Genomic DNA, 16,673 nt, shown 5'->3' with positions numbered 1-16,673 from the left:
AGCTTTGCCTTCTCTATATTTTTATAAATAAATTTTCAATGATTTCAGCTTGTATTTCCTTTTTAAACTAACAATTATTAAAAGGATTTGTTTTTCTTTATGTGAATGGGCCTTTTGTGCTTATCAGTTTTGTGAGTTTGTAGTGTAACTGCATTGTGTTCAGGGAGTGCTGCTTGTAATATTTCTTCATTGCCTAATTAATCTATTCATTTTAACAATAAACTTTAGCAATGAATGATTGTAAGACAATGTTAAAAAAAAAGCAGCTGATAATTTCGGAGGCTACAGATTTGTATGCAGTGGTGAATTCTACCTTCTTTCTGTGGTTAATCTTTTCGGTCTTAACAACCTGACTGTTCATTTCTACTCCAGGAATGATGCATTCATACTGTTGGCCACTTTTGCCTGAATACCGTCTTTGTAACTGTTCAGTGCTCTCTCTCTCTCTCCTTGTCTCCGTCTCTATGTGTGTGTGTGTACATCTCAGTCAGAATCATTCAAGCAATGCCAAACCTCTCTTTACCACTTTATTTACATTGTATAAAAATGTGATTGTGCAGTCACAGCAATATAATGTGACGTGCATTTGTGCTGTGAATTGGATTGTGGACCTTTTAAAAACTCTTCTAGTGGGGTGTAATTGCTGTACATTAAATTCCATATATTTAGATTATATAGTGTGGCAAAATTTGATACCTATATATATCCATGAAATCGTAGCCAATGTAATCATAGCACCAGTCACACATATCCATTGCGCACACCTCATTTTTTTTGACTATTTGTAATCACTTCCTCTCACTCCTTACGTGCATCTCCACCCCATGCCATAGCAATCCCTGACCCACTTCCGTGTCCAGTAATCACTCACTGCTATCACTGACCTTCTTCCGTCTCCAGACATCACTTACCGTTGTTGATTTTGCAGGATCATTGCAATTGCTTCTTAGCATTGGGAGGAATTCCTGTTAGAACTCATTTACTTTCTTACTATACACAATAGAGTAGCTTTATTGACACAATGCTAATGCTTTTACTCTAATATCATCCATTTCTTTGTTTTCTTTTTGCAATGTATGTGTGGTATTTGTCTTGGCACATTTGCGATACTCACATGTATGTGTTTGTGCACACGTGGAGGTTGAAGGTTGACGTTGTGTGCTAATCTCATTTGTTTCTCCAGTCCTTGAGGCAGGCTCTTTCACTTAATAGCAGAACTTCCTGACTTGGCCCATTTAGGTAGCCATTTTCCTCCAGGGATCCCTTTCTCTGCCTCCCATGTGTTGCAATTACAGGAGGACCATCTTGCCTACTGACACATATGTGCTGGGGGTCTAAAGTTTGGTTCCTCATGTTTGTGTGTATGTACTTTATTCACTGATCCATGTGCTCATTGTATGTGAGTGTATGTGCCCAGGTCCAATGCCTGTGCATACATGTAAACCAGAGGAGCATGTCAAGGGCCCTACTCTTTCACTCTCTGATTGACTTTCTTGAGAGACTTTCTCACTGAGGCTGGAGCTAGTTTGACATCCAGCAATGGCAATGAACTCTTGGCTCTGCCGTCCATAGCACAGGGATGTGCATGGCCATGCCTGGCATTCTAATTTGGGCACTGCAGTTGAAAACGGGTCCTCAGGCTTGTTCAGGAGACACTCTCGGGCACACTAACTCATATCACACTGACTCAGATCCCCTGCCTCTCTAGCATATCTCTCTAAAACACCTTGTCATTGGTAAAGAACAGTCTTTAGTGTAACTGGCACAATTATGCGTTATTAATATTGCTTTAGAGGAAACACAGACAAGGAAAGAAGAAAACCAAGTTTTCTAGCCAAAAGCCAGTAGCAGTAATGAATCTTCTCTTGACTTGCTCACACACCCCAGCAACAAGCTGTTAACTTCAGAGTTGAACTTTTGAGATGCAGGATCAGCACGTTTCTGTAGAAAAGCAAGCACTCAGTAAAAGCCACAGCACGTTTGGAGCCGCGGATGTCCCCGTAGCTTTTATTAGTCTCCAGGACGGGCACTTTGCCTGCTTCTGTTTCCAAGAACTGAGAGGCCTGGGACTGTCCTTTGCCCATTTCATTTTGGAAATTTTCCCAAGCTCTACTTTTCTGAAGCAACCACAGGACAAGGTTTCTGCCCTGGAGGATGAGGCATAGACAGCTCCTTTGTTTAACAGTTGCTTAAGCACTGGCGGCAGAAGGGGGTGTGGTTCAGTGACAGAGCCCAGCGTTATTGCCCCAGTGGCTTCCAGACACACATGGCCTTAAGTCTTCAGGGATGACAAACTACACCTGCTTGTAGTTTTGCACTAATCATACTTAGCATAGAAATAAAATGCTCATGAGCACAGGACTTATGATAAAAGATTTTTCCCTCTCTTGTCCATGTATCATACTTAATCTTTTCTGAAAATCATCAGCTTTATTTTTTCTGTAAAGGAGGAGAATGATCTATTCTCTTCGGATATCATTCTATTGTTCACAACCATTTGAGTCAGGAAATCATTATTCTGTTTGGTTGAAATTTATCCAGCTGTGTTTGTACCTGAAAGACTGAAATCATAAACTATTTAACTGTTTAAATAAAGTTAGAGTTCTGACATTCTTAAAAGCATAAAAGAAAAGACAATTATCACATAAAAAAGATAAAGCAAAGAAAACCAGCCCGCAAATCACAATCTCAGAGAACCTAGATAACAATGAGGACCCTAAGAGAGACAAACATGGTTCTAATCTACATGGGAAGTAGAAAAAAAGATCTCCTGAGTAAATTGGGAGCATGGGGACCTTGGGGGAAGGTTGAAGGGGAGGAGAGAGGCAGGGAGGCAAGCAGAGAAAAATGTAGAGCTCAATAAAAATCAATAAAAATATACAAAAAAGTATAAAAGGGAAAATTCATGTTAAAAAATAGTCTTTGCTATCTACCACATTCTAGGATTACTACATAAGCTCATAAACTCAGTCCTCACTGACATCTGAAAATAAGTAATATACCATATTATGCACATAAAGAGACACTGATAAGCAAGTGCCTTATATAATTTTTGTGTATTTGTGCATGTTTGTGCGTATTGTTCCCATGTGTACCCATGCATGTATGTGCTCAGACAACAGGACAACATCAGTGCTGCGTCTCTATCAGCATCCACCATGAATTTTGAAACAGTCTATTGCTGACCTGGAACTTGCTACGCAGACCAGACTGGCTGGTCAGCGAACCCCAGGGATCTGTCTGTTTTCTGCCTCTCCAGGAGCGGATTGCAACTGTGTGCCCAACTATTGTTAAAGCCGGGTAGAGTCTGGTGACCACACTCAGGGAAGTGTGGTACCGAATTCCAACCACCTTTAGGCTTTCAGACAGAATATTATAACTAAGCGACGGCATAGTAGAATCTGTACTACAGTCTGGATTCTTATAACTTCTGTCTCGCACAGCTTACAGTCTTATTTATTTATTTATTTATTTATTTATTTATTTTGAGACAAGTTCTCACTGTGTAGCTCAAGCTGTCTTTGAACTTGCTGCGTTGCCTTGGTCTGCCCAGTGCTGGGACTGCAGGTGCGTGCTACCAGACTCTGCTTTCTAGGCTGATATTGAGAAAGGGAAGAGGGACAGCAAAGCCACCAATTTCTGGCTCAGCCCTCTTCTTGCTCGTTCCAATATGTCACTTCCTGACCAGTTCCAACAGCCTGTGCTCCCGGCTCACACTGTGAAGTGGGTGGAAATCCGGGGTTCCTTGCTTGCTCAGCTGCTCAGTGGGCTGGTGAATGTCTCTCCCCAGCCACTAGTCGGCCTCTTCCCTGTTGATGGAGGCGGTCATGTAACTCTGTGTTCCCATAAGGCACTGCTCTCTTCCTTCCTTCTAAGGCTTCTTCACATCAGAAAACAGTATTTGCATGTTTGCCTTCCTTCATGCACCGTGGGCCTCTGTGAAACATAGACTGTTTACTTCCCTAATCCCAGCAGCTGGTGCCCTATAGCTATGAGTTAGAGCAATTAAAGGGGGGAAAGGTCAATTAAATGTTAGTGGCTTCACTATGTTAAATAATCAAAATTAAATGATTGTTTTTTTTTTTTTACCTTTTCAGATTTGCTCTTTTTTGCCCCCCCCCCTTTTAAACTAAAAGACAGGAAATCATTCTTTATCTTTCAAATTGTATGGCAGGTTAACAAAGCTTAGAATTTTCTAATTTCGTCATATATTCTATTTGACCTATTCTTATTAAATATACCAGCTGAGTCAGCAGAATCCCCTACTTCTTCTGTTCACAATTATTCCTATACATGATGGAAATTCAAAAATACAGCCATGCTACGTTTCAACTCTGTACACTCCCGTCTCTTAGTAACGTGACACCTCCATCCTTCCAGCTGACACCATGTTGTCATTTGGCTGGAGTAGAAAGGAAGGCAGAAGAGCCAAGCAGTAAATCCCTGATAGCTCCGACGCTCACGGTCTCTCGTTTCACTTAGTATTGCAGGAAAGGTCTGACCACCCAATATATTATGGCATATTCTTCAACCACGTAAGTGTAATAGAAAAACTCTCAAGGCAAGTGGATTTCTGATACATTCTGTGGCACTCAAGGTCAAACTGTGTTTGGCAAACACGTGCTGCATTTGCCTGTGGGGTAGTCCAGACTTTCTGTGATCCCTTCTCTTTCTGTCTGGTTTGGGCTGTGTCTTTCTTACTCTGGCCACCCCTGTCATGCCTACTTTTAAATGGCCGTTTGCCCCACATTCTAACATTGGATCAATCCTACCAAAGCCAGGCTCTGATGTAGGAGCCAGACCTGTACAAGTCTTGGCAAAATTAGGTGTTTAATAAATGTATGGAAGAGTGATGTCACCTGTTCCCGAGAAACTCCCTTTTAACTACGTTTAGAGTACAGTGTGTTCTGACTTCACCATTTCTTGTTGAATTTTCAGCTATTCCCTCTTGGCTGGTTTTGCTCCTTTTAAGCAAACAGAGCTGCCCTCTCCATATGACCCAGCTGAACTATGGTACATCTGTATTCTCCCTTCCTGGAATGGTTTCTTAGCATGTTCTGTCTTGAATGTCTCAAGTATAGCAGACAGTTCAAAACCTCTCCTGCAATATTCCTGTCTTCCTCCAGTTTCCAGTGTCACATTTTCTTTTTTCTTTCTTTTTGTAAGCAAAGTTTTTATTAGCCTATAGTCATGATACACAATGGGCTCCATTCTGGCATTTTAATTTATATATCTGTGAAGTCCATTGACCACAGGCACTGTCATGTAGCCTGTTTTTGAGTGGATGTCGTAGAAAATGGGAATTAAGGTGTGGGGACAATCTGCATACAACTTTGGAATGATGTAGAGGACATCTGCCTGTTCTTTTCCACGTATTTAGAAAGTCATGTGTTGACTGAGGTTTCTGTCCTGCCTGGTTCCCACAGTCGTTAAGTCCCGAAGAAATCACACAGAGGCCTACATTAATTATAAACCTATTGGCCTAATATCTCAGGCTCCTTATTAACTCTTATAACTTATATTAGCCCATAATTCTTATCTGTGTTAGCCTCATGGCTTGGTACCTTTCTAGCAATCTCACCTTGCTTCCTCTGTGTCTGGGTGATGACTGCAGACTGAAACTTCACCTTTTCTTAGTCTATATTTTGAGTTGTGAACTATGTATTAAATTCTCTAATTTGCAGCAGTGTTATGCCTATCTCATACTCGGTGTTCCATAAGTACTCAATCAATGGACAAGTCAGTGATTTGCCGTAGTGAATAGGCTAGATACCCAGAACAGCAATCACACCTGCCATGCATGCTGTATCACAATGGCATTTCCTGATCAAACTTTAAAAGTTGACTGAAGGTCACTTGAAAGAATTGACTGAAATCTGAAATGCATTTAATTTGCATATGACACATGGTTTTGATACAGCTATGACTAAATAATACCATGATAGTGAATCTTGATCATACATGTTTGAGGTTTTAAGCATTAGCCTAGAACATTGGTATTGTTGTGAACTGCTGCAGTATATTGCATGAAATCTGTGCTCTCCTTAGATATTGCATGACTATTTGGGGGAGTTGATTAACCATAATACAATCATCATCATCATCCATTTTGGTAAAAGGAGCTTCAAAATCCTTAATACTGGGCTGCAAGTGAAATATTCTTGAGAATCCCCACTTTACATTTTAAGTTTATAGATGATCTTGGACTAGCCTGTGGGTTCCCTTTCCAACGCTGCCCTGTTCCAGAATTTGCTGCATTCAGGTTGTAGACACCAATTTCTGTGTACCGGATCAACTCCCCCATGAACAGACCGGTGCAGTTTGGATGATGGGGAAAGGGAGTTCTTTAACACGCTCTTTTCCCCACTTCTCTCCTTGCCCATTTCTCCTTCCCTCCATCCCTTTCTCCGCCTCCTTGTATCTGCCATTCATCTGGATTATGAAGAATGCCGTGGAAACTTCAGATATTCAAAGACCTGAATGAATCCTCAATTTATATTTTAAGTAAAAGTTACTAGTATGATTCCCTTCACATGACACTCTTAAGAAGGTAAGGCTACAGATACAGTAAGTACAGCTAGGTTTCCAAAAACTTGAAAATAAAGAAAGGGTAAGACAAAAGAAACTACTGTCTCCTGTATGTTTTCAATCCCTGCCCAGTGGTCCATGTCATAAAGAGTTCTTGAGGGACCCATTGGCCTTCCACTCAAGAACTCTCTGTTCCCCTTGCTGTTTGCCCCTTGCTGGCAGGATGTTTTAAAGGCATAGATCTGTGGGTATGTAGTGTATTACAATCATTGAGGTTCCGGTGTTTTAAAAGAGGATAGGCCCTTGTTTCTGATTTCCATGGCTTAGTAGAGTTCAATGTTTTCAGCATTTGAAATGGTTGGACTCTTATGGCACCCTAGAGTCGTTCTGGACCTTTCAGTTTGGAAATGTAGGTTGTAGAAATGACCAAGCTGTTAGAAAGGTCATGGTTTAGGCAGTTACTGTTAGTGGCCACTTCAGATTTCTCAGACATAGCAAGCCATGAACCCATCTGAAGAGACTTTGTAGTTTAGGACATAAAGCATAGGCAATAGTTGAAGTGTTGCCGGTCCTACAAACCCTTCTAAGAGTTTGCTAAATGATTAGCTCCTATGCACACAGAGGGGAGCTTCCCAGCCTTCCAGGGGTGCATAGCCTTTTCTTTATGTGAATAGCTCCCAGAGTTTTAAAGGTGTGAATGAACTACTTGTAAGATTCATTTAGATAAAACGAAGATGCAAAGCTGGTGTTCTTTGGAGTTTAATAAAATGCTAATTTCACCATCATGACCTAAAAGAGTTAGTGCCCTAAGTGGGAATTTGTGATCTTGCTTATACAGAGATACTTGGGAATTCTTGGTTCAGTGTCTTTCTAGATTGTGTTTTCAGAATAAAATCAACAGACTATGTCAAGAGTCAAGAGAGGCCACAAAGATCACTTTGTTCCTTTAGTGCCCATGTAAGCTTGGTTGCATTGGAGTTTCCAACAGGGTCTTGTTTTTGCTTTCCGAACTGACACAAGGCTTTTTAAAACAAAGCATAGTAACAGAAGCCATAGCCTTCTCTTCCTGTGTTGGCAGTGGAACTGGCCTCATTTCTGTCTTGATGCCTCTCTCTGTTCTCTTATCAGATATTGAATGAGGGGTGGCTGCTAAGCCACAAGAATTCCAATACAATCCTTTCTGCACTCACATTCTATCAAAGCTTCCAGGGTTGAAAAATATGATGTGGCCATATCTGTGTCTTTAAAGCTAATAGCTTGTTTTCTGTGCAGAGCAGATATGTAAAATACTCCATGACATCTTTCTGTATTGCCCATCCTGCATGATTTACAGGTTTCAAAGCGTTATCATGTATTATTTTATATGCACCTTGCCATAGCCTGAAAAGATGGACAGGGCACACACATCTTTCTAATAACTTATGGATGATGATTCAGTTCAAAGAACTGAAGTAGATTTTCTACAACCACATATTTAGGATGTGGGAGAAAAGAGGACCGTAAAGCTAATGTTCCAGCTTCTGCCCAGGAAACTCCACTTAATATGAGAGCATTATTGCTGGCAGCCAAACATGAATTGCGATGCTATCATAATATAGATGTCACGCACTTTGTAATTTATGTTCTGGTGGTAGCAGATAACATTTTGAACGTCTAAGTCTCACTGTTAACCTTTGGATTGCAGGAAATTTCTCTGCTATTTTTCTTTCTGGTCTTTTCTTAATTTCATTTTCCAACAGGAATTTTAGGACTTGACCTAGATACTATTATTAAACCATTACTTGTTTCTTTTTTCTGGAAGGGATACTCACAAATATAATCTAGTGTTACTTTTGAACTAATAAATGTTACTTTTTACTGATTCTGTGACTGAGTTTAAATGGTCAAAGAACTTCTTAAAGCCCACTTGCTATTTCCTCTGGCAAAAGATACAATCCTAGAAATGGCAGGAGCATGTTTTTGCCTTATGAGCTCATTTTGAAAGAGAAGATGATGTATTGTTTGAGGTTTCTGTCTTGCCAGGTTCCTGCAGTCGTTAAGTCCCAAAGAAATCCCACAGAGATCTACATTAGTTATAAACTGATTGGTCCATTAGCTCAGGCTTCTTATTAACTCTTATAACCTATATTAGCCCATTATTCTTGTCTGTGTTAGCCACATGTCTTGGTACTTTTTGGTGAGGCAGTCACATCTTGCTTGCTCTGTGTCAAGATCATGATTGTAGACTGCAGAATTTTGTACTTTTTGGTGAGGCAGTCACATCTTGCTTGCTCTGTGTCAAGATCATGATTGTAGACTACAGAATTTTCTTCCCAGAATTCTTCTGTTCTTATTGCCCTGCCTCTACTTCCTGCCTGGTCACTCTACCTATACTTCTTGCCTGGCTACTGGCTAGTCAGCATTTTATTAAACAAATACAAGAAACAAATGTTTACGGGGTAAAACCATTGTCCCACAGCAATGCTGGTGGTCATAAAAAGGTGTTTAAGGAAACTTTTTATAGTGATTTCTATAAAGTCCTGCTTCTTTACACACATCCCTATTCTCCATCTCCATCTGTTCTCTCTCTGTGTCTCTGTGTCTCTGTCTCTCTCTCTCTGTCTCTCTCTCTCTCTGTATTACCCATCTGTGGTGGTTTGCATGTAATTGCTCCCCATGTGTGTGTTCATAGAAAGTGGCAGTATTAGGAGGTGTAGCAATGTTGGAGTAGGTGTGGTGTTGTTGGAGGAAGTGTGTCACTGTGGGGGTGGGCTCTGAGGTCTCATATATGCTCAAGCCACACTCAGTGTCTCAGACCACTTGCTGTTGCCTGCTGATGAAGATTTAGGTCTCTCAGCTCCAGTACCATGTCTGTCTGCATGCCACTATGTCCTACCATGATGATAATGGACTAAACCTCTGAAACTGTAAGCTGCCCCACTCCCAGCTAAATGTTTTGCTTTATAAGAGTTGCCGTGGTCACAGGGTCTCTCCACAGCAATAGAAACCCTAACTACGACACTGTCGCTATCTGTATCTCCATCCCTATTCCCATCTCCGTCTGTATTCCCTCCCGGTCTGTATTCTCATCTATCTGTATCATCTGTCCCTATCTGTATTCCTACCTGAAGACAGGTCTGCTGTCTTCTGAAGAAGCATTAGCCTTTAGAGCTCAGGATATCTTACCAAGCTTTTCAGAAGGTCAGGGAAGAAGTTCTTTCCTCAATGCCTTTGAAGTTATACATTTATTGGGTATCAAGTAGTGAATCATGATTCTTTCTGATACTTTGAAAATTTTGCATGTTAATGCGAATTTGATTTTTCTTCCACAGAGATGCACGTGTTATTCTAGTACATCTTTCTCTTTACCTTTAAAGGAAATAGTTTCCTAATTTTGCAGCACAGTTAAACAAGTTTGTTTTATTGCACTTTTTCCAGTATTGTGAACTCCAGTAGGAATTAACGCAGAAGCCTGATCAGATCTGATGACTGCATTCCCAGCAGCCCAATAAGGAAAAGAATGGTCAACATTCAGAGAGAAAACTGTTGGGCTAATTTTGATGAAACCATGCATACTGTACTTAGTAAAATTTGGGGCACTATTAAACCTTGTAATATTCTCAAAAACACACAAATACTGAATAGATCAACTTAAAGAAACCCATTCCCCAATTCACTATTCATCTATAAACAAAAATGTGTCTAGCGCTCACCTCTTTAGGAACTTGGAGGATGTCACCTGAATGTGACGGCCAACTCTCCTCTGTCCTTTTAGGTGGCTATGTTTGTGCTGCAGCTGGGCAGTGCCACGTTCCTGGTTACAGAGCCTGTGATCAGCGCGATGACCACGGGGGCCGCCACCCATGTTGTCACTTCACAAGTCAAGTATCTCTTGGGAATTAAAATGCCATACATATCTGGACCACTGGGATTCTTTTATGTAAGTTTTCTAAGTGTCTCTGTTTGTGTGATTTGAGTACCTGTCTCACAAAATTGAATTTAGCCTACTTCAGTACTGAGTAAAAAAAAAAAGGATGTCTTAAGTGTGATTAGTATATGAAACTAGTTTAATGAGCACAATTTACTTATTTTGGTACTCATTTCTTATGTAGCGAATAACAGTAGAAGTTGACTGCTGAGAAAAAGTGGTCGTGTAATTTTGTGAGTCAGATCTACTGCCAAGTTCTAATGAAATCCATCCACCGGGCTTTCGATCCACTAACAACAGCACACTCTATCACATTCTTGCAGAATTGTGAACTCCAGGAGGGATCAAGACAGAGTTGTGGTTGGTATTGCTGACTGGAGCCCAGTAGCCGAGAATCAGCTATTAAAGGCCAATTGAACTTGAGAGGCAAATGGCTGACCAGTTTCAGCATATTTCCACAATAGCATTCCATTGCTCCTGCCTTCTTTGGAGACTTAAAATCCATGAGCGCTTAGGACTTTGCACTCAGTTTGAATTTTATAACAACAATAGCAATAACAATAACAACAACACATTCAAGTAATGAACTTCACAGAAAAAAAATCTAATCTTCACTTTACTTAATTTTGTGCATTGCTGTTTGCTCAGTAATATCTATGTGTCATAGCAGGAGTTGCGTCGGCCTTAATCTTGACGCTATTGTCTGAACAGCGACCAGATATACGGAAGCGCATGACTGACTGGGCTCACTTCTAGTGTGGGCTTTGTGGCAGGTGCACCTCATTCTTCCATTCTGCAGCAGGAATTCACTTCAGTTGCATATCGTTATCTGCATGACATTGTTGACTTTTTGGTCCTTTTTCTCGTGTGTATGTGTGTTCTCATGTGTGTGGGCACATGTGTGGGGACATGTATGTGCAGACTGAGGCTGGCTTCAGGAGTTTCCCCCTTTTTCTCTATTCATTTGGACAGGGTATCCCACTGAGCCCAGTGCTCACGACCATGGCTCATTTCCTATTCCGTTTGCTCTGAAAATCCTTCTCTGTCTTCTAAGCATTGGAATGACAGGCAGGCCCCTTGCCTACCTGGCAGTTACACTGTTTGGGGATCTGAATGTCAGGCTTCACGCTTGCCTCGAAAGCACCTTAACTCCAGAACTATCTCCTAGGCCCCAGTGATTGTTTATATAATATACGTCTCAAGTTGTGGAATTATTCTATCAAAATGATTTAATATTTTTACCAAATTTCTATCTGGAAATTTCAACATATTGATATTTTACATCAACTTTATCATTGCCAGTTCTGGCTGTTGCTGCTTTTAAAAAGTACCAATATCTGTAGAGCGGGCTGTCAAGTCGTTTGGGCAGACATCAGGAAGTGGGATAGCTCGGCCAGAGGAAGACAGAAAAAGAAAAAATGTAGTAATTATAGTATAATCTCAAAAATAAAAGGAAAAAAGATTCTGAATACAATGCATGCATATATGGAATTCTCAGAGTTATTAACAGCACTCTCTTGTAAGTGTGAGAATGAGAGAGATATGTGGAAATTCTCTTTCATGATGTTGTATACAGGTGGTGTCTGGGACATGTGCCCAGCACTAATGAGAAGAGGGTCTGAATCCTTGCCCTCCTCAAGCTCTACTTTTAATATTTCAAACAGTAGTGACCAAACACACACACAAATAAACACAAATTGGAGTAAATGTTATGAAATTTAAAAATTATCAACTTGGTATTTGAAAAAAAGTTTTCCGTTGTATTAATGTCCCTTTGTCTGCGTCAGAGGTAAAGTAGTAACAAAGACGCAGTATTGATGGTATGGGGCTGTCAGTTGGTTCTGAAGTGTTGTTGCTTAGGTAATATCCGGGCTCAGTGCTTCATTCATTGCAAGAGAGCTTAAAATCAAAACAAGAAAATTGGAACTGCGCCTGGAAGCAACATAATTCCATGCTCCCAACTCAAACAAAAACAGACCAAAGTAGCTGTAAGCCATCAGATGACTGGCTGAGAATTAAGACCTTCGGTGATGCCCAGTCTACAGGACAGAACAAAATTGGAGGAGATTCTGCCGTGACCTGCCTGGGAATGGTGTGTTAATCTGTACATGGGCAGAGGAGAAAATACATGTGGGGTAGAACTGGGCCCTGTTTGGTCGTATCTGTGCATGTTGATTATTCCCTTTGTTTTCAGGAGAGTATTTAAAAAAAAGCCACACTGACTTGGGAATAACATTTCCTCTTCCTCCATTTGTTTCTGTGTGGACTCGCTCCCTGAAGTATTATGTATGTCATTGCCTTCTCTTGTATATTGTTTTCTTGTGAGGTGAACTGCAGGTTACTTTTTCTTATCTAGATCAAACACCGTGGGGCCTTTGGAGATCTTTTTTAAGATCTCACACAGAAACTGCATCAGATTTAGGTGTGTGCTGAGATTGCACATTTTTCATCCACATTACTTAGCTCTAGAAGATGTAATGCTTTGTTCTGATGGAGAATATTTAAAAATCTTACTTTTGCTGGCCTATGTCAGAGGATCCTATGCTCTTAGGTGTGTTGGAATTGGTGGTTCATTGTTCTTGGTCAGTGTGCTAACAGTTCTGTATCAAAAATAGTCATGATTCCAAACAGGAAAGATGCAAACTAATAAGCCCAGCACTTGAGAGCCTATAATAAGGAAAAATATGAGTCTGAGGCCGGCCTGGAATGTATAGTGAGCCACTGGCTACCTTGAGCTACATAGTGAATTAACAGCCAACCTACAGTGCATAGTGCTACTCTGTCTAAAGAAGAAAATGTAGTAAGCTGAGTATCAGTTGAAAATTAAGCCATTCACAATGGATACTTTTACCGGGATAGTCGAAAATGAGTTTTAGTATAGTTCAGTTGAGAGAACCTGTTGATCAGAATGTAAATTTGAACTTGTTCCTAATTGTTTAAGTTGTACCTAAAATGGGAGGTCTGAACTCAGTGTCACAATACAGAGAAGATGAAACCATTCAAGGCTCTGGCCATCAGGTCAGAGCACTTGGAGAAAAGTCCTTGAGTGAAATTTGGGCTTTTTTCTTTCTGACTGCTCCCTTCTGAGTTTTCTACACTCTTTTATCCTGTTTGAAAGCTACCTAGGCTGTGGAGAGACAAAAAGAACACACCACCGCGTGTATATTGTTACATAAATTAATGTATAGAATATTTTATAAGCTTGCATAATGAGCCTGTCACAAATCTTAATAGTTTGGGACACTGGTTTTTATTTTTTAAAAATCAAATTTAGCTTATATGTCCTCTAATTCATTCCAGTAGCATTGACCTTCACTGTCAATTTTGAGAGAAAACAGTCTTCTTTTGTTCTGTTCCCTTGGTTTGTAGTAGGTGTTTCCTGATGCTTACAACGTTGGTTTTCCTTCCTTCCATAGGACTGCTGATCTGTACGATAAAGGAAGTCGGTTATCTCAGTTGAATTTGTAACATCTCTGTCCATTGGCGTCTCTGGGCTTGAAAGTGTTCTCCCCTCAGTGGAACACTTTTAGCAGATGGTTTCAGCCAGATCCATGAAGTGGTATAGTGTTTATTTTGCTCTCTTGGATTATAGGAAGAACTTCCAATTGTTTTGAGCAATAGGCATTGCTGCTGTTTGAATGCAAAATATGTCTGAAAGGGCTAGATTTAACATAAAGGCTTGTTCCACAATCTTATGGAAAGTAGTAGCATCTTTAAGAAGCAGGGCTTTGTGAGAGGGAGGGCAGTTTCTCTTTTTTTTTTTTTCCAGAACACAAAGCAAGCAACTTTGCCCACTGCCATAACTTGTTGCCTTTGCTGCAGACTGGTAAGCAAGGGGCCAAATGAACATGGACGGAAACCTCTGAAACTATTAGCCGGAAGAATCCTTTTCTACCCATCAGTTGACTGCATCACGTTTGTTACAGTAATGGGAAGCTGGCACAACTGTTGTCTGGGTTTCTGTCCCACCTGCTCCTAAAGCTGTTTAGCCCCAAAGAAATGCACTGAGGTCTACATTAGTTATAAACTGATTGGCCCATTAGCTCAGGCTTCTTATTAACTCTTATAACCTATATTTGCCCATTATTATTGTCCATGTTAGCCACGTGGCTTGGTACCTTTTTTTGGAGAGGTAGTCACATCTTGCTTGCTCTGTGTCTGGATCACTACTGCGGACTGCAGAATCCTCTTCCCAGAATTCTCCTGTTCTCATTGCCCCACCTCTACTTCCTGCCTGGTCACCCTGCCTATACTTCCTGCCTGGCTCTTGGCCAAACAGCATTTTATTAAACAAGTACAAGAAACAAATGCTTACAGGGTAAAACCATTGTCCCACAGCACACAACACAAATTCCAGCTAAGCACCCCTGGCCACTCTTTGACTTGTAGGTGGAAGTTGCTAACAAGTCTACTCATGGGAGCAAAGCTTCATAAATCTTGCTTGCTACTCTGAGTGACCACCCGGAATTTAAAGGATCCTTATATTTATAAAAAGCTTTTTAGAATAACTCTCAAACCCTCTGTGTTTGTCAGGATTCGTCAGAGGAACAGCATTGAAAGAATGAAAAAAGTATATGAATCCATTTATATATACATGTCTTAGGGTTTCTGTTGCTGCGAGAAGACACCACGATCATAGCAACTCTTATCAAGGAAAACATTCCATTGAGGTGGTTCACCATTTTGGAGGTTTAGTCCATTATTATCATGGCAGGATTTGGTGGCATACAGGCAGATATGGTGCTGGAGTAGGAGGAGCTGAGATTCTTATGTCCTTTCCTTTAGACAACAGGAAGTGAATGCATCACTCTGAACATAGCTTGAGCATAGGAGACCTGAAAGCCCACCCCCATGGTAGCACAGTTCCTCCAACAAGGTCACACCTACTCCAACAAAGCCATAACTCCTAATAGTTATGCACCCCTTGGGGGTCATATTTTCCAAGTCACCACAATACACACACACACAGAGAGACCCGGATCCAGATCCAGATCCAGACACCCCCCCCCCCCCCCACGCACACACACTTTAATATATTCACTTACAAGTTGTGGTGCAGCTAGTTCAACAACCAAAAGGCCAATAATCCAGATGTTGTTGAATCCTTGAGACTGGATATCTTAGCTGGTCTTCAGTCTTCATTGGAATCCTGAAGAAGTAGGCTCTTCCTCCAGTGAGAGAATGCCTCAGCTCAGGATAGATGAGCTTGACATCAGGAGTGAAGGTAAGCAGGGAAAAGCGAACGTTCCACTTGCCTTTTAGTATAGGCTGGCAACCAGAAGGTGTGGCCAAACTTAATGGGGTCTTTTCTCCCCTAGTAATCCAATCACGACAGTCGTTGACAGGTATGTCCAGCTGCTTGGGGTTTTATTGATTCCAGATGGGAGCAGTTAAGTTAACAGCCCTGATCAGTCATCACGGCCTCACAGTTATAAAAAGAATTGATGCAATTAGGTCTAATTTATCCATTTATCATTTCTCTTCCGTATTTCCTTCATGCCCAACTCTGCCTTTCTCTTTGTTCAAATTTCTATCTATATTTTGCTTCTTAGAAAATGTTCTTCCTTGATTAAACATAGCTGTTTTGTAAAGACTTTGAAGGACATTGTAATCCGTTCTCCAGTTATTTGAAGGGTAAAAGATTAACTTTTGTTCTGGGTTAAATTTTAGTTTCCATGACTTTATTAGGACCAGGTAACTAATTAATCTGTTGTTGTTTTCTTCTCATAGAAGTGACAATGGGGTTTGAATGTTAGAATTCAAGAAACTCAGAATCAGACCATAGGTACAGCTAGGGACTGAACAAATGATATGGCGCCTTTAAACTCTGGCTGCCAGTTTTGTTAACTGATGGCAATTATACTCTGGAGGGTTAATTTTAAAAAAGAAAAGTCTGGATCATAGCTATTAAGTAAGGGCCAATCGCTGTCTTCTTACTGGTGATGAATAGATATAAAACTCTAGATTCTTCACACTTCTGATTAATTAATCAATAACAATGCTTCTCCTCCCTAAAAGACTTTCAGTTGGATGCACAACAAAAAACAATAAAATAAACTAACAAGTCTCTTTGCAGCTCAAAAGTCACAATGAACTGAAACTTATAAACCTTGAAGGTAAATATTTCTACTTTTAACGAGAGCTTATAATGAGATTTGAGGACATCTGTATTTTAAATTTTATTTACAATTGTCCACTAATTTTGTCCCAAATCTCCTCAGCAATGATAATGCCACTT

General features: G+C 40.5%; 1 protein-coding gene across 3 annotated transcripts in view; it reads left to right on the top strand.

Moving 5' to 3' along the window:
• Positions 1-16,673, top strand: part of Slc26a7 (solute carrier family 26 member 7) — a 107,341-nt gene that overhangs the window by 44,163 nt on the left and 46,505 nt on the right. For all 3 annotated transcript variants that reach the window (XM_005362327.2, XM_026786546.1, XM_026786547.1), the window contains one exon: positions 10,283-10,447. In XM_005362327.2, the coding sequence (XP_005362384.1) occupies positions 10,283-10,447 (165 nt within the window). The remainder of the gene's footprint in view (positions 1-10,282; positions 10,448-16,673) is intronic.

This window comes from Microtus ochrogaster, linkage group LG5 (assembly GCF_000317375.1).
Source record: "Microtus ochrogaster isolate Prairie Vole_2 linkage group LG5, MicOch1.0, whole genome shotgun sequence".
Classification (NCBI taxonomy): Eukaryota; Metazoa; Chordata; class Mammalia; order Rodentia; family Cricetidae; genus Microtus; species Microtus ochrogaster.
Note: the sequence above shows the minus strand (reverse complement) of the source record. Positions and strands in the feature narration are given on the sequence as shown.